The following is a 25,547-nucleotide window of genomic DNA, read 5'->3' as shown; positions in this document are numbered from 1 at the left end:
AGCAGATTCTTTTTCCACCTGCCATCCCCACAGCCTGCATGTACCACATGGCTATAAATAATCTTAATGTTGCATGTTTGAAATGATGCCTTTTTGCATCTACATGGCCAGGAGACACATGAAAAGATGCTCAACATCCCCTATCTTCAGGGAAATGCAAATCAAAACTACAATGAGATCTCACCCCACACCTGTCAGAATGGCTAAACTAAAAAACACAAGAAACAAGTGTCAGTGAGAACGCAGAGAAAGGGGAACCCTCAGCCACTGTGGTTCCTCAAAAAGTTAGAAATAGAACTACCCTACAATCCAGTAATCACACTACTATTTACCCCCAAAATGCGAAAACACTAATTCAAAGGGAACATGCACCCCTATGTTTACAGCAGCATTATTTACAATAACCAAATTATGGAAGCAGCCCAAGTGTCTATCGATAGATGAATGGGTAAAGAAGATGTGGTGCATATATATATACACAATGGAATATTATTCAGCCATACAAAAGAATGAAATCTGCCATTTGCAATGTCGCGGATGAAGCCAAACATTATAATGCTAAGCGAAATAAGGCAGAAAAAAACAAAAGCATATGATTTCACTCACATGTGGAATTTAAGAAATAATACAAACGAGCAAAGGAAAAAAAAGAGATGAGAGACAAACCAAGAAACAGACTGTTAACTCTAAAGAACGAAATTGAGGTTACCAGAGCGGAGGTGGGCAGGGGATGGGTGAAATGGGTGACGGGGATTAAGGAGGGAACGCATTGTGATGAGCACTCACTGAGTAATATATAGAAGTGTTGAATCACTATATTGAACACCTGACACTAGTATAATACCATATGTTAACTATACTGGAATTAAGCTTAAAAAATTAAATTAAAAAAATTGAAAATAAAATGATGTCTTTTTTGAATCGTGGCTTACCCATCAGTGTAAATTGTAGATGTGCTGTGCGCAGAGCTTGTCTCTACAAGGCCAAATGTGTATGAATCCATCACACGCAAATCTGTACAGCTTTAAGCTTCACACTGACATACCCACACCCCGGAACAGGGACATCCCAGAAACTGGTCGTTACACATACCCATCCATGTGGCCTTAATTAAATTTAGTCTACAGAGTTATGTCTAAATTCCTCAGCCTCCAGGCTGCAGCCCACTACACCTGTCCACACCAGGCTCCTATCTTGCCATTGGCTCATCTAACACTGTGGCTCAGGTGTGATGCAATTGGCTGGACCAGCTGGCTTTGCTTAAGTCAGTGGTTCTCAAAGTGTGGCTTCTAGACCAGCAGCATCCACATCACTTGGCACTTGTTAGAAATTCAAAGTCTCGGGCCCTGCCCCAGACCTGCTCAATCAGATTCTTTGGGGTGGGGTTCAGTCACTTGTGATTTCACAAGGCTTCTAGGCAATTCTGACTCGCACTAAGACTCAAGAACTACCTGGTTATGTGACTCCCCAAGCCTGGGCTGCCCTTCCCAGGCCTCTTCTGCCTCTTGTCATCTCAACCCATTTTTACAGTTCAGCACAACACTATCCCTTTCAGGAAGCCCTCCTGGTCCCCCAGCACCTGTGAGCATCTCTTCCCAGAACACATACTCCCACTGCCACTCCCCTCCCCATCCTGGTGAAAGAGCTTCCTTTCTAGTCCTCTTTACAGCAGGCATTTTCTGCTTCATTTTACAGCAAATTGTGAGCATTTGTTAACTGCCTCCCAGATGGATTCCACTCTCATGTGTACACAAACGTTACTCTGAAGGCACCTTCAGGAGTAAGGGCCTTACTTTACTCACTCTGTCAATAAACATCACAGGAGAGCCGCCGGCTATATGTGACAGGAACTGTGCCAGGCACTGGGGTTTTGGGGTTTCAGAGATGAAAGGTGTGGTCCTATCCTTCAGGAGCACAGAATCATATAATATGCCCTTCTCTGCTATCTGGCTGATTTTGTTCAACATGTCTGTGAGATTCATCTATGCTGTTCTGTTTCACCATAGATATTTTTAAAATTGCTCTGATGTGTTCCATTGTATGGATATGACACAATTTGTTTCTCCATTCTACTACTGACAGACATTTGGGCTATTTCCAATTTGGGACTTCTGTGAATCAAAATACTACAGACATTGGGGGACATATGCAGTTACTCCTCTTGAGTATATTCCCAAAGCGGAAGAGGTAGTTTATGAAATGGGTATAATCTCAGCTTCCATAGGTACTGCTACACATTTTTCCAAGGTGATTATACCACTTGACATTACGGCCAAGAGTGTATGAGAGTTTGCCGATATTTGGTATTATCAATCTTAAGTCTTAGTCCTCTGGGTCGGTGCATAGCATATCTTGTACATTTTAATTTGCTTATTAGCTATATAGATATGCAGTTTTAAGATGTTGCTGATCCAGACTTTTGACTATTTTGTCTTTCTCTGATCGACTTGCTGGAGTTATTTGTACATTCTAAATATAAGTCCTCTGCCAGGTACATTACTGAAAATAACAGTCTGTGACTTGCCTTTTCACTCTTTCACTGGTAACTTTTGATGAACAAAAGTTCATGAAAGGTCAAGTCAATTTAATCTATGTTTTCATCTATGACTAGTGCTTTTTGTATCCTATTTAAGAAATCTTTATTTTAACATCAAGAAATCCAGTGGACACAAAAATAATAACAAAAAACTCACTAATACTAGAAAACACAAAGAAGTAATGGAGAAAGTCTGACCGTGAGTGTGGGAAAAACTGGTTCTGATCATGAGGAAGTGCCTGCTTGAGAGTGACGTGCAAAGCCTGGGATTTGTTCTGGGACAGGATGGAGGTGAGAGGTGAGTCTCTAATCAGTTCAACAAACATGTGCTGGTGTCCAGTTTGGATGGGGTGCCATGCCAGGTGCTGCAGATGGCTCTGTGGGGCAGGGGGAACCTGGCTGACTGGCTCAAGAGAAGGAACACTTCATGTGTGTTAAACTGGACCCAGCCCCCAAGCCCCTGCAGACTTCCCCTAATCCAGGCCTTGCTCCTCCTCCTCTGTGCCAGAGCTTGTAAAGACAGAAGTGTTGACACTTGTCCAGCTGGCTCAAGAAGGGGAAATTCTGCCTCCTTGAGTCACCACAGCATGAGGAGCTTCACATAACAAGCACAGGACTACGAATGATCACTATGCTTGTTTCGCTATGCTGCATCACTTCCAAAATCCCCTGTGATGCTTTCGAATGAAGTCTGGATCCAAAAACTTTCCCCATGTTTCCCCTACTTTGAACAGAACAATACCCAGGGAATTACAAGCTGATTTGTAAAAGTGACTTCCCCAAAGAAAATAAAACAGATCTCAGGGTCAAAGTTATAATATATAATCTGCAGTGGTCAAGCTCCCACTTGTGCTGGGAGGTGGCAGTAGAAGGTTAATGGCCCCTGTCACCTTGCCAATAGGACCCCAACTCAACAGATGAACACAAGGCACCTTCTGTCTCTTCTGGCACAAAATCAGCTCTAGAGTCCCTGGGGAAGCTTTCTCCCCATCCAGCTCAGTGGAGATATACTGCACACGGCCTTGGGAGCTGAGAAAAGTGGTGCAAAGTCCCCAACATCATTGCTGGCGGAAGCATACATTCTCTCTAGGGCAGGGCAGTGACCACAGTTGGGTGACAGACATTCATTTCTAACATGTTCACATTACTAGCCTTGGGGAAAACCACAAGTGATCGCTAGCAGTACCAGGTCCTTGTTTGCACCTGTTCCCCACCCTCCCCCCGACCTCTTCCCATGTACCACCCTCTCGCAAAACTCGGAACTCCAGAGTAGGGTCAGTAAAGGGGTCCTTGAGATGCACAAATGGTATGTAAAATTCTGGATGTTGGTCTATCTATTTCCTTTGATTCTGAAAGGGGTGTGTGACCTCAAAAAGACTAAGAACCACTGGACCAGGACCTCTTTAAATAGAAAGCATTGGTTTAATAAAGCTAATTTGCATTAATAAGTTATGCATCTTTAGCTAATTGCACTTCCAAAATAACACCTTGGGAAGGAGAATACTTAAGTGAAAATATATTTCTAATGGCAAACTTGAGGTACAGTCAAAATTTGAGTGGGGGGAGGATGACAGTGAAGCAGGAGGACCTTCTTGCTTTCTTTAACCAACTCCCACTGGTGCATACAGCCAGGTCTTCTGTCTAGATACTTTTCAGAGGCTACTGGAGTGAGGACAGGAGTTGGTGACTAGGATGTGTCAAAAGACACAAGCATTTGTCAGATGAAGCCCAGCGCCTCAAATCTGAGAAACCCTCGAGGCCACTGAGGTTCCTAAGACGTTAACAAAGAAGAAAGGATTCCCACCATGACTTAGGGGCCCAGGAACCCTGTTTCTATCATCATCCCAGATCTCAAGTGGGCAGAGTGTGCCTGGAGCACATACTCCCTCCTAAAAGGGCCATGTCCCCAGAAGCCCTATGTCTGCTGCATCCTGGGTCCCCACTCTCCTCTGCTGGTGAGAAGACACAGCTGTTCTTACAAGGAACAATCTGAAGATCGGCTCCTGCTCCTCTGGTCTCTCAATGAGCTTCCTGGCCTCGCCAAGGCCCTGCCCCCACTACAGTCAGGAGGAAGTGATTCTGTAAGGTCTCCCTGGGAGTCCCAGGGCTGGCTCAGACATCAGACAGTTAAGTAAGTGGGATTTTTTTCAGTGTNCCATCCAAGTTGTTTACGTAACCCTTGGGAAGTCTCGACAGATATAGCTCCCTCTCTGGGCTTAAAAAATAAAGTAGAGGGGCTGTCAAAATCGAAGAGGCTGTCATGTTGCAGCTCTGTGCTCTTGTAACCCCGTTCAAAATTTTACTCTGCTTTGCAAAGTTTCTTTTCATGCACTTTCCCTCTTTTCTGGTTTTCTTTTCCTTCATTGTGGGCTGCTATGCCCTGAATGCCCCTGACAGCTTCTGGGAACATCAGAACCATTACCCCAGAGACCAGAATCTGCCCAGAACTCAGGTTTGTAGGGGTGCTGAGAATGACTGTGTTGGAATTCATTTAGAAGCCTAGAAATATTCTATTCTCATAGATATTCCATGCCTACCAGGCTCTACATGGCTCCCTCCCTCCCCACCCCCCCCACACAGCTGCAGGGCCTGCTCTGTCTCTGGGTAGTCCTCTTGGAGGGGAACATCAGACTGCTTAGTCCCACTCTCAGGTTCAGCTCTCTAGACCTATGCCAACAGAATCCCTATGGTCCCTAAACCACAAATTCTGAATTCTGATTCTAACGGGGATACAAAGCTCCTGGGGGACAGTCACAGTGTGAAGGTGATGGTCTGGGCTTCTTTCTAGAATCACCCTGGTGTCTACATTACTCAGTGCCAATCATCCAACTAGAATTTGGCTTTTGTAGGAAAACACCCACCCCACTTTTCTTTAGAAAGGCTATTCTTCTTTGGGTTAAAGCAGTGGTTTGGATCATAGACTTTACTGGTAAAAAAGAACTTGATAAAAACTATGTGTCCACCAAATGCACAATGTGATACCACTTAGGAGAGAGGGTGGGTCCAACTACCTCAGAAGATACGCCTGTGAACCCAGAGATAAGAACCTTGGGCTCACAACTGGCATCCTCACACAACAAAGCTCTAGGAATTCCTCACCACTGCCAAATCAGCACCAACAGCCAAGGCTTCGGCCTGGAACCCTCGTTGCTGATACTTGCACTGAACACGGTAATAGAGAAGGCAGAGGCACATGGCCTCACTCTGATAAGAAAACCCTAGGGGTCTCCTGAGGACTCGACAGCTTGGAGAAGCTGAGGGAAGAGTGGAGGGTGTGGCCACCCCAGCCACAGCCTCCTTCAGCTGAGGGACAGTGGCCAAGGGACACCCAAAGTGGGTAGAGAGTCTGGACCAGCAGTTCTTTCTCTGTTCTCTCCACCCACGCTCATCCCTGCCAAGCTCTAATGTCAGCCCAACTACATCCACCCCAGAGATCCTCAGCCATTTCCCACTCCCAGAGGAGTTCTTTAATTTCTTCTTACACCCGTAAGGAGAATGAGTGATGAAGAACTGCAAAATCCCAACTCCTAAAAATGTGGTTGAAAAAGGGAAGCCCCCCAAAAGTTCCCATCTTTTGACCAGAGGCAATAAAATGATGACTTAAAAAAATTTGGGGTCTTTCCAAATCATGGAGGAATATATGAACAGAGGAAGATGTGCTCTAGTTTTGAAACTCTGACTTGATGCCAAGCTTAGGTGATACCCAATGACAGTAAACATCCTCTCCCCAAAACCCTCTGCTCACCTCGCCCTGCCTATAGGAGGCCCAGACAATTCAACATTTACTGACCACTGACTGTGTGCTTCTAATTCTTCCAGGCAGTAGAGTTCCGCAGCCTCGAGGTGCTTTGAGGGGCAGGTGAACACTTAAGTCAATATGTGCTGTGTACCTACACTGTGGTAGGTTTTGAGGTTTGAGGGGACAAGATTTTGAGAAAAGCGTAGCTAAGAATACGTCAGCGTGGGAAAGCACTAACCTACAAACAGCAGCACAGATGCAAGGGACAATTGACTCTGCATGGTATGATCAGGGAAGGTGACCCAGAGGGGTGACACTTAAGCTGGGTTTGGAAAACACATTTTGAGAGGAGTGGCACATTTTTGTGCCCAAACACATTTGGGGAGAAGTGGCATTCCAGGCAGACATACTGGGTGGACAAAGGTCAAGGCTGGGGCGTGGAGTGGAAGGGTTAGGGGCAGCTGGTTGTGTGGGATATGGCAGTAGTCAGGCCAGTGGTGCCAGAGCACGGGGACTGGGGGCAGGCTCCAGTTCCTGGCCAGCGTGGAGAAGTACCATTCAGAATGGCTGCGGCACAGAGTGACAACCCGCAACTTCAGGATCTGCCGAACCGTTCGGGTCGAGGTTGCAATTTCTCCTGGGAAACTCCCAGCCAATGGCAGATTAAGGCAAGGGTGCCAGGGCCTGTCTATTTCTACCCATAGTGTGACTCCCCTCATGCGTAATCATCTCTGCGCTGCAGCCGCACCCCCCCCCCCCAACCTGGGGCTGGCTGAGACCTTCTCCACACTCCACCACGGTTGAAGGATCTTCCCACCGACTTCTTCCTCAGGACTGAGACCTCTACCACACTCAGCCCCCTTCCCTTTCTCTTTCACAGCTGCTACCCCCTTAAGTCTCCTGCACTCCACATGCCATTTGGGTGTGTGCCTCCCTGAGGACCCAAACAGACTAAAGAGGTCCCTGGACGGATGATCAGTGTCTGGGCTCTGTCTTATTGGCAGTGAGGATCCCTTGAGGCCTCCTCAACAGGGGGAGGTACGATCAGATTTGAATTTTGCTAAAGTAATCCAGCAGCAGAGTGAGGAATGAACTAGCGGGGAGGAGTGGAGTGGTGAAAGGAGTGTTTAAAAGGTCATGGCATTTATTGGTAAGAGGTTTTTGCAGCATGCATAATTTACTATGTAGGTACCCGTTTACTCAACAGTCTCAATTTTAGGAGTCCTGTAGGAACACTGGCACAAATGCATAAAAATATAAGGATGAGGATTTTATAGTAGCCTCACATATCAGTCACATGACAGTGGAAAACTCCATATTCATCTGCAGGAGGAAAGGTGAAAAAATGGTGCATCCGTGCAGTGAGATAATACCAGGTAGCCTTTGAAACATAGGCAGTAGGTTTCTTTGTACCATTTCAGAAAGACATACACAGTATATCACTATTTTAAAAAGCCATCTGCTGAACAAGTATATACCATGATCTAATTTTCATGAACAAAACTGTACTTATGTGTATCGTTTATGTTTGTATAGATACGTCTGGAAGGAGCTACTTCAACTGTTGATAGAGGTTACTTCTTGAGGTGGTAGGGATTTCACTTTTTACTATGTATTTTTTTTTTTTAAATCGAGGTAGAGCTGACAAACAATATTACAATAGTTTCAAGTGTACAACCTAGTGGTTCAAAAACTCTATACATTATGCTACACTCACTGTAAGTGTAGCCATTGTCTGTCATCATACAAGGCTACATTTTGTGTGTTTATAAAGTAGTAGTCATAGAGAGTTTCTGGCTTTTATTTTTATTCTGTTTGGGGCTTTTCTGTATTTTCTAATTTTCTAGATGATGAACATGTTTCATTTCTCTTATCAGAAAACACAATTTTAATTAAAAAAAAACCCTCCATGTCTACTTAGAAAAAGATATAAAAACTCTTCATATTACCATTCCAGAGAAAAAATAATTTTTAAAAAATGGGACAATTAGGAAATCTGTCAAGGACCTGGTCTGGGTAAATAGGAATTTGAGGTGAGCTGGAAGAGTGCTGAACACAGGGTGGTCAAGACAGGAATCTCAGAAGTGCTATCCTGGGTATCAGGCAGAGAAATCACGGAAGAGGAGGGAGTGGGGGAAGGCGCAGGGGGGAGTATGTGTGCTTAGTGTGCTGGCCTCAGGAGGCTCAGGCCAGGACAGGTGGTGTACGCGAGGGGTGACACTGGCTCCCGTCCCACAGCTCAGGAGACTAGTTGGGGCTAGAAACTCATGACCCACAGGAGATTCAAAACTCACCAACAGCACTCACCAATGGATGAAAATGCTAAATACAGGGGCCCCTGGGTGGCTNAGTCTTTACTTTCTATTCTTTTTTTTTTTTTAAGATTTTACTTTTTAAGTCATCTCTACACCGAATGTGGGGCTCAAACTCACAACCCCAAGATCAAGAGTTGCATGCTCCACTGACTGAGCCAAGCAAGCACCCCTTTAAAAAGTCAAATTACTTGGCTTGATAGTTAGTCAAATCCTACCACCACCCAAATCTTGTCCACTAGCCTCATGACCAAGCCTCCGGACTCCTGTTCCCTGTCACGTCTGTATCCCTGCAGCTGCTACCCACCTTCTCTCTCCCATCTGAGGTTACTAAAGCCTCAGAGGCAGGTCTCACAAAGCCTGCCCTCACTTGGGCTTCTCTGGTCATTCACAGCTGGGCACTCGGAGGTGTCAGTACTGCCTGTAAAGAGGCAGGAACAAAGCTTTGACTCTCAAACTAGAAGGTGGGATCTTTGAAGGCAACCATCTTTTCTCTTATGATGTCTCTCCTGTCATGCATTGAGTGATACATAAAAAAATTCCTGCTGACTCACCTGAAGTCACGATTCAGTTAAAACATCCCCGAAAGAAGGAAAACAGAGATAAGGAAATAAATTGGAGGCAAACTCAAATCACTCTTATTCCTGCAGGCATGGTTGGTGTGAAAAGAAAAAATACAATGTTCTCTAACTTCAACCCAGACATGAGAAGTAGAGGAACTCCCTAAAAACAATGCATAGAATAAATCACAAAGACTAGCCTCACTTAAAGATTTCAGGAAGGAAAACACAGTTAAACTGAAAACTGTTAAGTGCTGTTAAAAAAAAAAACACATAACAACAAAAAACAGCCCGGAAATGTTTTTAGTACTGCATCTATCAAAGTCCCTTAGGGGCTTGATTCGTCCTTTAATACATTCTTCTAACACCTGCTTTTACTAAAAACCAACAGCCCAACACCAGAACTTTGTGAGTCAGAAGCAGAGTGGAACTGGACACGGAGGTACTCACATAATCACCCAGATAACAAGCAATAGCCACACTAAGTATTACCAGTCAGTGCCCTGCGGCCATGAGGGTGGGCCGGGGAAGCTGGGCCAAGGGCAGGTGGGTGTTACACATCATCCCAGATTCTCCTCCCGCCTCATTCCTCTCTCTGGTCCCTGCCTCCACCTCAACCATCCAGCAGCCAAACACACCCAGAAAAAATCCTTGTACCACCCTCCACCCAGACTCTCCATATCACTTCAAGTGAGACCTCAGGACCAATATATATTTTCTTTTTATTTTTTTTTAAACTGTATTTATTTACTTTGAGAGAGAGACAGGGAGATAGAGAGTGGGGGAAGGGGAGAGAGAGAGAGGGAGAGAGAGAATCCCAAGGAGGTTTCACGCTGTCAGTGCAGAACTAGATGTGGGGCTTAAACCCATGAACCATGAGATCATGAAACGAACTGAAATCAAGAGTTGATGCTTAACCAACTGAGCCACCCAGGTGCCTCAGCCTATTGTTCTTTAAACAAGAATAGCAAAACACAGCACTAAGAAAACTCAATTGATATGGAGAATTAGATCTAGATACCTTTTGATTTTAACCTTGTGTTATATAGTTAATCTCTGTGAATGGCAGTGTACATTTACACACACAAAAAATTATCCCTTTAAATTTCAAACAACATCGACATAGTTCTATTCGTCTCTTAAATCTTTAAAAACTGGAGTTGTTCATTACAGCTTATAGAGTCACAAAACACAATCATGGCCCACACAAAATCCCATACTCCAAAACACTCACAGCATTGTTCACAATAGCCAAAATGGAAATCGACCCAAAAGTCCGTCAAAGGATGAATGAATATTCAGAGGCAGTATAGCCATGCAATGGAATATTACTTGGCAATAAAAAGGAATGGAGCACTGACACATGCTGTGACCTGGAGGGACTATGAGAACACTGTGCGAAGTAAAAGAAGCCAGATGCAGAAAAGCACAGGTGGGTGGCTCTATTTCTACAATGCCCAGTATAGGACACCTAGAAACAGAAAGTAGATGAGTGGTTGCCAGCAGCTAGGGAAATGGGGAGAGTGGAGGTGGGTGACAATTTAGGGGTACAGAGTTTCTTTTGGGGTAATGAAAATGTTCTAAAATTGACTCTGGTGATGGATGTATGACTATGAATATATTAAAAGCCATTCAATCATACATGTTTCTTTTGTTTATTTTTGAGAAAGATAGAGAGAATGCACACGAGTGGGGGAGGGACAGGGAGAGAGGGAGACAGAGGGTCCGAGGCAGGCTCTGTCCTGACAGCAGAGAGCCCAATGTGGGGCTCGAACTCTCAGACTGTGAGATCATGACCTGAGCTGAAGTCAGATGCTTGACTGACTGAGCCACCCAGGCGCCCTTCAATCATACATTTTAAATGGATGAATTGTATGGTGTGAGAATTATGGCTCAGTAAAGCTGTTCAGAAAAAAAAAAAAGGACAAGGAAAAACTATCTCACAGTCACAGGCTAGTGACTGTTGCTTGTGAAAGTGACTGCTGTCAGTCTATTGGTTTGAAACATCCACAGTGAATGTGTCCTCGAGGCTCTTTGTGCTGAGGGGCTAGAGAAGAAGTGCCCGAAGTCGTGTTCAGGAAGGTGCCCCCGGGACAAAGGACAGCTCGTCTTTCACAGTTTTAACTGCAGCATTGTAGAATGCTCTGATATCAGGAGGCACTTATGAGTGGCCTGGCTTATAACATAACTGACACGGGCGACACTTTAGCTATGGGTTGTACGGTTATCAGAGCTAAGCTGAAACAGGGTCACACTCAGGGCGCTCAGCGTCGTCAGTGTGCGCACCCTCAGATGGGTCACAAGACCTTCTGCGCATAGAGGAAAACGCTTCCCACTTGTCTGACTTACGGAGGTTCCAGGCCCCTCAAATGAACCACAAAACTACCTTGCATCAAATGGTCCACAGAATCACGCACACAAAGATTCACATAAGGCAAATGGTAAAAAAGGCAAATTTTGCTAGTGTGCCAATAATTCGTTAAAAGAAATAAGAAAGAAAAATAGGATTATGTGAAGTTAGGATGGTACATTTAGAGAGTGAGGTTATTCAGGGATCCTAATTTTGTTTTCCATTACTTCTACTTTATTCCTTTTCCTGGTCTACAAGCACAAATATGATTCATCCTCTACTGCACAGCACAGTGCCTGACACACAGAGGCTTGGGGCAAAGCAGGCAGAGGGTGGGATGAAGGACAGGGATCATCAAGGTCATTGCAAAGAAAGACTATTGACACTGAAGGAAGATGTCGCAGAGTCCCTGTCAGGCAGGGCCCTAAAGGGTTTATGAGTCAGGAAAGAACATCATTGAACCAAGCAGGTGCTGAAAATCAGGAAGAGTCTTTCCTAGACCTCATCACAATGGCAAGAAGTGGTGCACTAAACTTAGCCTTATGGACAGAAAGTACACTTATTCTCAAATAGGAAACTTGGAATTATTATCTGTAACAGGCGAATGGGGTCAAAATAGAACATACACAATCCCTACACAACTGCTCACATTGCAGGCTGCAGAGGGGAGTCCATTTTCTTGTTTTCCTGCTGTCCAGCCTCAGGGCTGCTTGCGGGGCAGGGAAGTCCAGGGCGTGCTGCCATCTGCAGGCAAAACAGGAAAAAGCACAAGTCATGGACCAAATCATCCACCTGCAGTGCCCACCAACTGCCCTCCCCCACTCCCGTCCCTGGCCTGTCCAGAGGCAGCTGCAACAGCTGGATCCACCAGGCGCAGGACCAGAAGAACCCACTCAGTTCTGTGTTTGGCATCCCACCATAGAGTCACGATAGACGTAGTAAAAATTCTAAACCATCATGGACTCAAGCATCTAACAGCAACAACAAGCAAACTTACACAGGGCTCACCAGACACTGTTCCAAATGATTCACATTTAGCAACTCATTTAATCCTCACAAAAACTGAATGTTTTAGGGGCGCCTGGGTGGCTCGGTCTGTTAACTGTCTGACTCTTGATTTCAGTTCAGGTCATGATCTCACAGTTCATCCGTCTGGCTCTGAGCTGATAGCACAGACCCTGCTTGGGATTCTGTCTCTCCCTTTGTCTGTCCCTACCTTGCTCACAGGAGTGCTCGCTATTTCTCAAAATAACTTTTTAAAAAACTGAATATTTTAAAGGTCTCTGCTGCTTTGCCTGATTACTGAGTTAGCATATGAATAATTGAAATGAAGAACTTGATAACGGCCAGTTTCAAAGGGGGCTCAGGTATGAAAACTCTGAGAGAGGTTCTGAGAATCCTGCATATCATTCATCCCTGATTTATCAATTGCCTGTTATGGACCAGACACTGCTCTAGGACCGGGAGTGAACTCAAAAGACAAAGCCCTGCTAAGGTGGGCTTCCATTTTTGTGGAGGGAAGTGATAGAAAAGGAACAATAAATGCTGTGCAGAAGAAGCAGCAGGGGAAAGGGACAGAGGGTGATGACACAACCGTTGATATGCATTCACTTATTCATTCATCCCTACGTACTTATTAACCATCTACCATAAGGCGGACATTGTGCTGGAATCCAACATAGGCATAGTCCCTGCTGGTACAGAGCACTTACTCACATAGCAGAAGCATATATTAATCAAACGATCACTGAAATAAATGCAAAGGTATAACAATCTGTGGTAAGTGTGACAGCAGAAAGGTACAAGTTACTATGAGCATCCTAAGGAGGCCTGACCTTGTCTGAAGCCTCGGAAACGCCTGGAATGGTGTGTGGGGTAAAAAACATACTCTGTGCAAAGGCTGGAACACAGACAGCAAGCCAGAGGCTGGGTAGGGAGAGAGGAGGTAGGGGGAGGCAGAGAAGGGGTGTGGGCAGCCCTTGTACAGCACCTCCAGCCCTGACAGGCTCTCATCCTCTGAGAATTTTAGGCAGAGGAGCAATGGGATTGGATGTGTGTGTGTTTTTAAAACACCACTACGTGGTAGGCTGAATAATGGCCCTTCCAAAGATGTTGATGTCTGAGTCTCTGGAAGTTGTGAATATATTCCCTAACATGGCAAAAGGGACACCACGGAATGTGATAAATTAAGGTTCTTGAGATGAGAAGATGATCCAGGACTATGAATGCATCCAATGTAATCACAGGTATCCTTACACGAGGGAGGCAGGCAGACATGTGACTACAGAAGAGGAGCGTCAGAGCAGTACAGCTTGAGAAAGGCTAGTTGGTTTGAAAGATGGAAGAAGGGGGCATGAGCCAAGGAATGCAGGAGGCCTCAAGAAGCTGGAAGAGGCAGGGGCGCCCAGGTGGCTCAGTTGGTTAAGCGTCCGACTTCAGCTCAGGTCATGATCTCGCAGTTCCTGGATTCGAGCCCCGCATCAGGCTCTGTGCTGACAGCTCAGAGCCTGGAGCCTGCTTCGGAGTCTGTGTTTCCCTCTCTCTCTGCTCCTCTCCCGCTCACACTCTGTCTGTCTCTCAAAGATAAATAAACATTTAAAAAAATTAAAAAAAAAAAAAGCTGGAAGAGGCAACAAAATGATTTTCCTCCAGAGCCTCCAAAAGGAACACAGCCCTAATGAAACTTTGATTTTTAGGACTTTGACCTTCAGGCTTTGTGGTAATCTGTTACAGCAGCAATAGGAGACTATCACACACTGGCTTCTGTGACAAAATAGTCAAGAGGTAACAGGAACTAAGGACCATTTGGAGGTCACTGTGTTATCCAGACAAGAGTTGTGACAGTTTCAATCACAGCAGTGATGGCAGTGGGGGTGGAGAGGAGTTGAAGGACCCCAGGAGAAGGGGCATCTTGGCCAGTCAAAGGTGTGGCTACAACCTGGTAGATGTTACTGGAACGCCGCAATAGGCTTCCTTTAGGCTTGAGACCCGGCTGGCTGGCCCTGGCCAGAGCCTAGCACTCTTTGTAGAAGGAGGAAGCCTGTACTAGGGCAGTAAGACCACTCTCAGAAAGAGACATCATCCAGTTACTCAACAGGGACCTGCCAACCACATTCCCACAAAGGAATCCAGGGGTTTCCAGAAACAAGCTCTGCAGCTTGCTAGGAATTTCTCCAAGGCAAAAGGTAGCAATTGTTCCTGCCAAGCATTAGGCCTTGCAGTGAACATTTTTTTGTCTTCCCAACAGAGCTTTCATGATCCTGGAAAGGAGGCATCCAAATTTAAATATATGCATCTCCAACCCAGCTTGATGTGGGGCTTGATTCCACAACCCTAGGATCATGACCTGAGCCAAAATCAAGACCAAACGCTCAACCAACTGAGCCACCTGGTTTCTAATTTTCTGATAGCAGAAGTCTCATTGAGAGGAACAGCTTCCTATGTAAGGACACTCCATTTAAAATCTGTATCTGAGGCTCTGATTAATCTTTAGTGTCATGTTTTGCATGTTTAGTCATCCGTATATCACCATAACTATTTCACCAAAATTAAATACCATATGAACTATACTTAACATTTCTCTTTAAATTAATTCATTCCTGGCCCTAAATTAATGAGTCTTATTTGCTATTATAAATGGAGCATCTTATGCCATAAAGAGAGGCAATCTTAAAGACAAACACAATGGAAAATCAAAAACCTTTGTGAAAATATAGTTAAGATATTGCTCTCCTTTTGCTCATTCTTTTATATCAAAAGGGAGATTGAAAAGGTGTAGAGAGGTGTTAAAGACATACTAGCACCAAACTGACAGCTCTCTCCCTTCCTTGATCAGAAGACTGAAAAGGAATTGACAGGAGAAGAATTTTCTCACTATGTGAATCATGTGAGACAATGCCACAGATGTGTGCCACCTAGAATTACCCGGCACTACCTGACATCAGCTCTCATAGGAAACATGTCTTAGGATATAGTCCTAGAAGTAGAATTATTGCAATAAAAGATATGGGCGCTTTAAAAAGCTTTTGATAGGAGCACCTGGCTGGCTTAGTCGGAAGAGGAAGTGACTCTTGATCTCGGGGCTGTGAGTTCGAACCGCACGTTGGGTGGAGAGATTACTTAAAGATAAAATCTTTAAAAAAATAAAAACTATAAAAACAAAGCTTTGATAAACACCATCCAAAGTAGTTTCACCACAATTTTAATGTGAGACTGCCCATTTTACTCCACCCTCAAATAGTTAAGTATTATAAACACAAATGTTAAAACATTAAGCGTCTTAGTATAAGATATTCAGCAGCTGAATTTTCAAAGTGATTTTCATATTCCTCTAGCCAGTCTCTGACCCTGGGACAGGGCCATTACACGAACCTTCAGTTAGTGGTAAGTTTAAACAAACTGATATTGCTCTTGGTTTAACCAAGCTAAAGTAAACTAACTAAAATATGAGGAAACGACTAGCATTTGCAAATACTTCAGAATGTTTTTGTGCCAGCAAAGGTCAAATGAGGATCAGAATAGCATGGATTCCAAAGTAGACTTTTGAGAAATAAGGAAGCCAGAGAAGCATTACTCATGAGACACCAATCACTATAAATATTCAGGAAGTCAATGAAACCTCTAAAAGAAACATATGTGTGAACCTTCCTATCCTGATTTGACAGGGCAACTGCACAAATGCAGTTTAATGCAACTGTTACAGATTAATGCAATTGTTAACAAAAGACTCCTAAAACAGAAAAAAGAAAAGTATATTCTGAAGTATGGAGAATTAATAACAGTAGGAAGTTTATTCCAGATTATTTCAGTAATTCCTGGGCAGACACTTAATGTGTGTTTGTGCCTATGAAGGAAAGTAGGGGAAGAGAAGAGAATTAAAAACATACTAAAAAGTTTCTTATGTTTGGTAAGATGTTAGGGATTCTGATTAATTTTTTATATTTATAGGAAAATATAGATTTGTCCATGCTCAAGATATTAAAGAGGGCTACTTGTAAGATACAGAATTCCAAGTCACTAGACAAAAAGAAGGAAGAGGGTTGCCTGGGTGGCTCAGTCAGTTCTGTGTCTGTCTGTTTGACTCTTGATTCTGGATCAGGTCATGATTTCACCATTCAAAGGATGGAGCCCCACACTGGGCTCTGTGCTGACAGCATGGAGCCTGCTTGTGATTCTCTCTCTCCCTTTCTCTCTCTCTGCATGACTACTCTCTCTCTCTCTCTCTCTCTGAAAATAAATAAATAAACTTAAAAAAAAAAGAAGAAAGGAAGGAATGGAAACAGACACCGTGATTAATCCAGAAAAAGTCATAAGAAAAAAAGAAAAGGAAGAACTCATGATAAATATTTGGCAAAACAAGATGGCAGAAATAAGGCCCAAAATAAATATATAGTAAAACCTTGGATTGTGAGTAACTTGTTTTGCCAGTGTTCTGCAAGACAAGCAAATAATTCTAAAAAATTTACCTTGATAAACAAGTGATGTCTTGCAATATGAGTAGTACCTGACACCAAATGTCACCTGATCACAACTGAGCCAATGGTTCTTGAAGTTTGCTTTTATATACAAGTGCTTTGGATTACAAGCATGTTTCTGGAATGAATTATGCTCACAAACCAAGGTTTTACTTGCACACCAATTAAATCCCACTATTAAAAAACTAAGAGTTTCAAATTTATTTCCTATTAGTTGGAAAACAGATAAATAAATTATGATATACCATTTTAATGGATGTGTGTATGTGTGTGTACACCCGAGAAAGAGGCCCAGGATGCACAAAGTTTAGAAAAACTGTAACAAATGTATAAGCAGAGAAAAATGTATAACCAGAAAGACACCAATTTGGTAATGGTGGTTGCCTATAGAATGAATGCAATTATAGGAGACAGAGTAGGTTTTCCTATCTCACTTTACAAGTATCTACATTGAATCTATTACAAATAGCATGTAACCAAAGAAACAAGAAGAAATGAAATAATAAATATAAGGGCAGAATCAGTGAAATAGAAGATATACAGGACAAAAAATAAAGGTGATTAATAAAATCCAAAATATTTCTTTGTGGGGCTTTTTGAATTTTAATTTGTTTTTAAATAAAGTTTAAAATTTTAATTTCAGTACGGTTAACATACACTTTTATATTTGTTTCAGGTGTACTGAATCCAGTGATTCAACAATTCTATATATCATGACTCAGTGTTCTGAGTCAAAGTATTTCTTTGAACACAGGGAGACAGAACAAGAGTAAGTGACAGAAGATGGGCAAAAAAAGACTACAGAAAAAAAGGAAATGACAAATACCACAGACATTTAAAAACTTATTAAAAAAACAATATAACTGTATTGTTCTATATAACTATAAATAGCTATATAACTATAAATAACTATATGAAACACATTTTGAAAACAAAGATGAAATCAATAAATTTCTAGAAAAAAATTCCAAAATTGGCATAAAAATGTGAAAAGCCATTTAAGAAGCTGAAGTTATCTTATTTTATCTTATTAAGTAGGTTTCATGCCCAGCACAGAGCCCAACATGAGGCTAGAACTCATGACCCTGAGATCAAGACCTGAGCTGAGATCAAGAGCCAGATACTTAGTTGACTGAGCCACTCAGGCACTCCAAAACCAAAGTAATTTAAAAAACTTCTTCCCCATAAAGTTTCAAGGCCACAAGTTTTTACAAGAGCATTCTATTACCTTTCAAAGAACAGACAATCTTTCCTTAAATGTGTTACTCTGGAAAATAAACGAAAAAGAGGAAACCTCTCCCAACTGAAAGTTACTATAATTTTAAAATTTGGAATATGGACTGTTCATAAAAAGAAAAATGCAGGCCAGTTTCACTTATAAACATGGATGCCAAACACCCAAATAAAATATTACCTAACCCAATCTAAACATATTAAGACTATATCATAATAAAGTAATAAAAAATGGTTCAAAGTCAGAAAAATCTCTCAATGTAATTCACTACATTAATGGATTATGGAAGAAGTTACTACTGCTCTCCATCTCTCTGTTCCCCCTTGCCTCCTGGGAATACCATTAAACTTCCCAGCCACCTTACAATATGTGGGACCATGTGACTAGTCCTTGCCAATGGAACGTGAGCAGTGCTATGTGTCTTCTCTTGCCATCATGGAGAACCCCCTGAAGGACTCAGATCCTAGCAGATGGGGAAGCATCTGGCTAGAAGGAGCCTGGGTTCCTGAACAACGAAGTGAAGGGGAACCTACTATCTCACGAACACTCCTGGACTGTGTCGTGAGTGATAAATATATAGCATTACTGGTTTGCATCATTCAAATGTTGGGGCTGTTACAATAGCTAAGATTATACACCCTAATAATACATAATTGGGATGGGCAGGATCAGATAATTATCTCACCAGACACAGAGAGAGCACTTGACAAAGTTCAATGCTAATTCGTGTTAAAAACAAAAACGAAAAACAAGGGGTACCTCACTGGCTTAGGTGGAGGAGCACTCAACTCTTGACGTTGGGTTTGTGAGTTCGAGCACCACGCTGGGTACAGAGATTACTAAAAAATAAATAACCTTAAACAAAACAAAGCAAAACAAAACAGATTTAGGAGACTAAGCCCCTGTCCTCCCCCTTCCTAACTTGATTATTCATTACTTTAGCCACCATAAATGATGCATTTTGTTACAAAATTTTTCATTTGAGAGTAATGCATGGATTTTATCAATTTTCCTTGGTATCCCACATCCTAAAGAAAGGGATACAAACCTATAGCTAACGTCATACTTAATAGAGAAACTATATGTATTTTCTTTAAGAAATGGAACAAGACAAGAATGTCAGCTATTCCCACCAACATGGAATAGAATTATAGAATAAGTAGCCACTATAAAAAGTAAAAGCCAAATAAAAAGTAAAACCAAGTATAAAATTGGAAGGAACAAGACCAAAGTTGTCAGTGTTTGCAACTGGTATGATTATTTCACATAGGACTCTCAAGAGAATCCACAGAAAACCTATTAGAATTAATAGGAATTCAAAAAGTAGTTGGGTATGAGACCAACACTTCTCCACACCAACAGTAATCAACCAAAGAGAGAGAGAGACAGAGACAGAGAGAGAGAGAAGTGAGAGAGAGGGAGTGTGTATGTGTGAAAATATGTAACAGTATAACCTATAACAATCTGACAAAATAAGAAACCACTCATAATAGTAATATTATTGAATCTAGGATTTGTTTTTAAGAGAGAGTAAGAGAGCAGGAGCAGGTGAACTGGCAGAGGGAGAGAGATGGAATCTTAAGCAGGCTCCATGTTCAGTATGCAACCTGACATGGGGCTCAATCCCACGATCCTGGGATTATGACCTGAGCTGAAATCAAGAGTTGGATGCTCAACTGACTGAATCACCCAGGCACCCCTCTATGAATTATCTTAATAAAGAATGTATATGAGACTTGTGGAGAAATTTTGAAAAACTCTATTGAAGTACATAAAAGAAAACATGAATAAATGGAGAGATAGACCATACTCATGAGGAGATGGCATGACATTAAAAGGTATCAATTCTTTACAGATGAACCTATGACTTCAATTAATTTCCAATAAAAACATCAGAAAGACTTCTGTGAACTTTACAGACAGATTTTAAGAAAGAACAAATCCATGACGAGCTAAGAAAAGTTTGAAAAAGAACAAAAAGGTAGATATTAAGATATATTACACAGCCATAATAAAAACAAAATCCAATTGGATTAAAGATGTAAACGCAGAAGAATAAACAGTAAGTTCACAGGAGAAATTATAGAAAAAATTTTTGATCTTTGGGTAGGTAAGGATTTCTTAAATAAGATGCAAATAGCACAAGCTAAAAGAAGAAAGATGATGAATGTGACTACACAGTTTAAATATTTATGTTAAAAAAAAAAGGTAGACAATGGACCTAAATGTAAAAGCTGAAACTATAAAGGCCTTAGATGAAAACATAGAAGTGACTCCTTACAGCTTTGAGTTAGGTGAGAATTTCTTAGATATAACCCCAAAAACACGAAAGGTAAGAGAGAAGATTGATCAGTTGGTCATCAACAAAACCGAACACCATCAAGAAAGTGAAAAGACAACTCACCAGTGGGGGAAACTATTTGCAACTGATACAACTGATAAAGGATATGTATCAAGAGTATAGAAAGAACTGTTACAATTCAATGATAAAAGACAAATAATCCAACTTTTAAAATAGATCTGAATAGGGGCACCTAGGTGGCTCATTTGGTTGAGCAACTGACTCCTGATTTTGGCTCAGGTCATGATTTCATGGTTTGTGAGTTCAAGCCCCACATCGAGCTCTGACCTGATGGTTCAGAGCCTGCTTGGGATTCTTTCTCTCCCCATCTCTCTCTTTGCCTCTCCTACTTGCTCTCACTCTCTCCCAAAACAAACAAACAAACAAATAAGTAAATAAAATAACAAACAAACAAACAAATACACATTTAAAAAATAGATCTGAATAGATATTTCTCCAAAGAAGATATAGATATACAAGTGGTTATAAGTACATGAAAATATGTTCAAAATCATTAACCATCAGGGAAGCATAAATCAAAACCACAATGAACTACAACTTCATACCTCCTAAGATGGCTATAATCAAAATGACAGACAAGTGTTGGTAAGGATGTGAAGAAAGTGGAAGCCTCATGCACTGCTGGTAAGACTGTAAAAGAGTTACTTTAGAAAACAGTTTGGGACCATAAGAGACTCTTAAATATGAGAACAAACAGAGGGTTACTGGAGGGGTTTTGGGGGCTAAATGGGGAAGGGGCATTAAGGAATCTACTTCTGAAATCATTGTTGCACTATGTGCTAACTAACATGGATGTAAACTTAAAAATATTTTAAAAAGAAAAAAAAGAAAACAAGTTTGGGGCTTCCTCAAAAGTTTAAACATAGAGATACCATGTGATCCTGCCATTCCACTTACAGGTATATATCCAAAAAAATGAAAATATGTGTTCACACAAAAATTGTACATGAATGTTCACAGAAGAATTATTTATAACAGCCAAAAAGTAAAAACAACCTAAGTGTACATCCAGGGATAAACAGATAAACCAAAAGCAGTATACCCTCGAGAGGGAATATTATTAAGCAATAAAAAGGAACAAATTACTGATATAGGTTACAATGTGGATAAACCCACAACACACCATGCAAAGTGAAAGAGGCCAGTCACAACAAAAACATACTACAGAATCCCATTTATATGAAATGTCCCAAAACAGGCAAATGCGTACAGACAGGAAGAGGAGTGCTTGCCTAGGGCTGGGGAGGGGCTTATTGCGGGCAACTGGAGAGTGACTGCTAATAGACTAATAAAAATATTCTACAATTAGATCATGATGATAGTTCCACACTCTGTAAATGTACTACAAACCAATGAATTCACTTTAAATAGGTGAATTTTATGGTATAAAAATTATTATCTCAGGAAAGTCAATAATAAAAAGGAGACCAGATGTGAGGTTAACAGATGGGAGACAAGACTAGGGGAAGACTTGGGGCACCTGGGTGGCTTAGTCGGTTAAGCGTCCGACTTTCGCTTAGGTCATGATCTCGCGGTTCGTGGGTTCGAGCCCCGCTCGGGCTCTGTGCTGACTGCCAGCTCAGAGCTTGGAGCGTGTTTCAGTCTGTGTCTCCCTCTCTCTCTGGCCCCCCCCTGCTCATGCTGTCTCTCTCTCTCTCTCTCTCTCTCTCTCTCTCCTAGAAATAAATAAAACATTTTTTAAAAATTACAAAAAAAAAAAAGACTAGGGGAAGACTTAAAACATCCACATCTGACAGAGAACTAACATTTTAACATGTAAGGATACCAATACAGAGGGAACCATCAGAGACTCTTAAATACAGAGAACAAACTGAGGGTTGCTGGAGGGGTGCTGGGTGTCGGGATGGGCTAAATGGGGGATGAGCATTAAGGAGGACACTTGTTGGAGGGAGCACTGGATGTTGTATATAAGCGGCAAATCACTAAATTCTACTCCTGAAACCATTTATTACACTATATGTTAACTAACTTGGATTTAAATGAAATTAAAAAAGTATAAAAAAACAACAAAAAAGAAGGAACAAAACGCAAACCCCATATATAAAAATATCAGAAATCTCAAAGAAAAGAAGGGCAAATTAGATGGATAGGCAGCTCACAAATGGTAAAACAATATGATGAGATGCTCAGTTAAACTAGAAATGGAGGGCTGCTTTAACCTACCAGTTTGCCAAAAATTAGTAAATTAAATAATAGTAAGCACCAGCAGCTGTTGGAAAAGTGACTTTTCATGCATTCCTGGTGGGTGGAAATGGACGAAGCACAAAGTAGCAGTTTTTAGTAAAAGATATCATGCAAGTATCCTAGAACCAAGAGTCTCATATCTATGTATCAAAAAAATTCTTGCACAAGGCCATAGGAAGATACTCAAAAGGACATCTGGTGCAGAACTGTTCGTGCAAGCAAGGATTTACAGGCCACCAATGTCTCTTCCCAGGAGGCTGTTAAGTACTCGTGGTGTATACTTTTCATACAAAACTATGCAACAACCAGGAGTAATGAATTAGACTTCCATACAGCAATATGGTTTGACTCAAAAACAATGTAAAAGGGAAAAAAGAAATAGTATGAGATTTATAGCATGATAGTATTTATTTAGTTAAGTGCAACAAAAGCGAAACATGACATATGTTGCAAAGATACACATGTTCTAAGATGATATAATGAAAGGTGGTTTGGAAGAACGAACAAGTATGCGGCATGACTGCCTGATTGTCTGCGCATGGGCAGGAGGGTGTGGAGAGACAAATGGAGTATAAAGGGAAGAAATAACAAAATAAAATAAAATGAAAGAGAGACTCTGAATGGGTCAAGGATTATAGTATGCCATGAACTAAGGTATATGAGCAATTAAATTTGGGAGACCTGAGATACTAAGGAAAATAAAATCCCGGGCATTACTTTTTAGTGAAAAATTTAAGAAAGTCCATCACATGTTGGAGGCTAAATCAATGAATCATAGAGCTAGGGAGAAAAGAAGCTATCGGGAAAGGCAGAGGCTTGCCTGGTCTCCAGCTGAGTAACTCAGTTTTCAGTGAAGCAAGAACACAGGGTGGTAGAAATGCAGTGGATGGTGTCTCCACTATACCACCTCCTCCCCCTGCAGACAGGAGATAGGGGAGCAAAGGGACAGAACCAGCCATCACCAGCTGAAGTTTAGTTAACAGGCGGGAGAGAACAGGGCATTATGGAGCTCAGAAGAAAAGGAATAGCTGATTGAATCAAAGAATCTGATTTTTTGGCTCATGATAAAGGCAGTGTTTTCTAAAAGCAATGAATACTCCACACTGCCCTGAAGCAGGGCAGAGGAGGACCTCCATGTTTTAAGTCAAGATCTTATGTTATCCTTTGTCAAATCTGCATGGCTATTTCCAAAGTTAAGCTCATTCAAGTTTTGGGGCACCTGGGTGGGTTAGTTGGTTAAGCGTCCGACTTTCACTTAAGTCATGATCTCACGGTTTGTGGGTTCGAGCCCCGCGTGGGGCTATGCGCTGACTGCCAGCTCAGAGCCTGGAGCCTGTTTCAGAGTCTGTATCTCCCTCTCTCTCTGACCCTCCCCTGCTCACACTGTCTCTCTCTCTCTCTCTCTCTCTCCTAGAAATAAATAAAACATTTAAAAAATTAAAAAAAAAAGATCAAGTTTTGTTTTAGTAACGGGCCTTATGATAAGATCCATGTGATTAGGCTGAATTCATTTTTATGGAGGCAAACACTGATTATTAAAAGGGGGTTATTGGTATTGGATACAAAAACTGTCATCACTCAAATATAAGTCAAGTAAGCTACTTTCCTTTCAACACTTAGTGCCTTCTACAGTGTATGCTTGTCCCACATAACTGGCTTTCTGGGACACACACACACACACACACACACACACACACTATATATATTCCTTCTTTTGTCTTGCTTTTTTCACTTACCTCTAGGGACATTACACATCGCGCCCCCACCCCGCCCCCCATCTTGCCAGTGGTTGTGTCCAGAGCCCTGAAGTGGAGCCCAGTTCCAGCATATCACGACAGAGTTAGCGTTAACGGGACCAGAGCATTCATCTTGCACCCTTCTCGGGGCAGGTGCAGTGGACAGGAAGTTTCCTGACGTGGGAAGGACTCAGTCCCTGAGTGCACCCATCCCTGACCATTTTCGCCAGCCCCAGGGTTGGAGTGAGCCCCTGTCTTCTCACGGACAAGGCTTTGGGGAGGGGTGACAGCCTGCCCTAGCTGATGTCCATGCCTACGACCAAGGGAGGCGAGCTGCAAGCTTGCCAATTCAGGGAACAGTTGGAAGGCACCCCAGGTGCGCGTAAGTGCACCCCATCTGTAAAACGTAGAAAGGCAAACTACAGGAGTGGAGCTGAGGGGAGAAGAGGAGTCTAACACGTAAGAAGGCAAATTATGAGTTCCTCCCTGCTGAACTCAGGTGAGGCACTCTGCTTAGCATTTTATACAACCCCCACCTCGATTTTCACTGAACCCTGGTCGGGGGTGGGGGAAGGGTGGCGTCGTACAAAAAGGAAACGTGCGATGGGAACCGTGGCCTGTCTTGCCGAGTGCGACCTCGGCCCCAGGCGGTCAGATCCTAGGCACGCTGCTCTAAGCTCCCCCAGGTGGTCTTCGGCCGGGCCTGGAGGCCCCGGCGGGGCGCCGTCTTAGCCGCCCCGGCCCCGCGGCGGGAGCCCCTCGCAAAACCGGCCCGCGAGTCACAGGGCCGCCTGGCGTCCCGCCCGCCGGGTCCGCAAGGAGGAGCCCGCGAGGCGGCCGCCAAGGGGCTGCCCTTACCTCGTCTGGCGCGGGCAGCGGCTCCAGCTCCCAGCTTCCTCGCCGAACGCCGGCGTTTTGTGCGCCCCTCGCCCCGACGGCAGCTGCGCCAGGCCGGGCCACGGCCACGGTCACTTTCATTTTCCTCAACGACCGCGGCAGGAAAGCGAAAGCGAAAACGGTCGAGAGGCGGGCCCCGGCC

The 25,547-nt window shown here is 42.8% G+C and overlaps 1 protein-coding gene across 1 annotated transcript in view; it reads right to left on the bottom strand.

The window, feature by feature from the left end:
• Nucleotides 1-25,541, bottom strand: part of LOC144235320 (uncharacterized) — a 34,194-nt gene extending 8,653 nt beyond the window's left edge. Inside the window, exons 1-2 of the mRNA XM_077768875.1 lie at nucleotides 25,367-25,541; nucleotides 12,147-12,241 (exon numbers count right to left, since the gene is read on the bottom strand). Of these exons, the coding sequence (XP_077625001.1) occupies nucleotides 12,147-12,241; nucleotides 25,367-25,486 (215 nt within the window). The 5' untranslated portion in view covers nucleotides 25,487-25,541. The remainder of the gene's footprint in view (nucleotides 1-12,146; nucleotides 12,242-25,366) is intronic.
• Between the last annotated feature and the right edge of the window lie 6 nt (nucleotides 25,542-25,547).

This window comes from Crocuta crocuta, unplaced genomic scaffold (assembly GCF_008692635.1).
Source record: "Crocuta crocuta isolate KB4526 unplaced genomic scaffold, BGI_CrCroc_1.0 scaffold64, whole genome shotgun sequence".
Lineage (NCBI taxonomy): Eukaryota > Metazoa > Chordata > Mammalia > Carnivora > Hyaenidae > Crocuta > Crocuta crocuta.
This window is presented reverse-complemented; position numbering and strand designations above follow the sequence as displayed.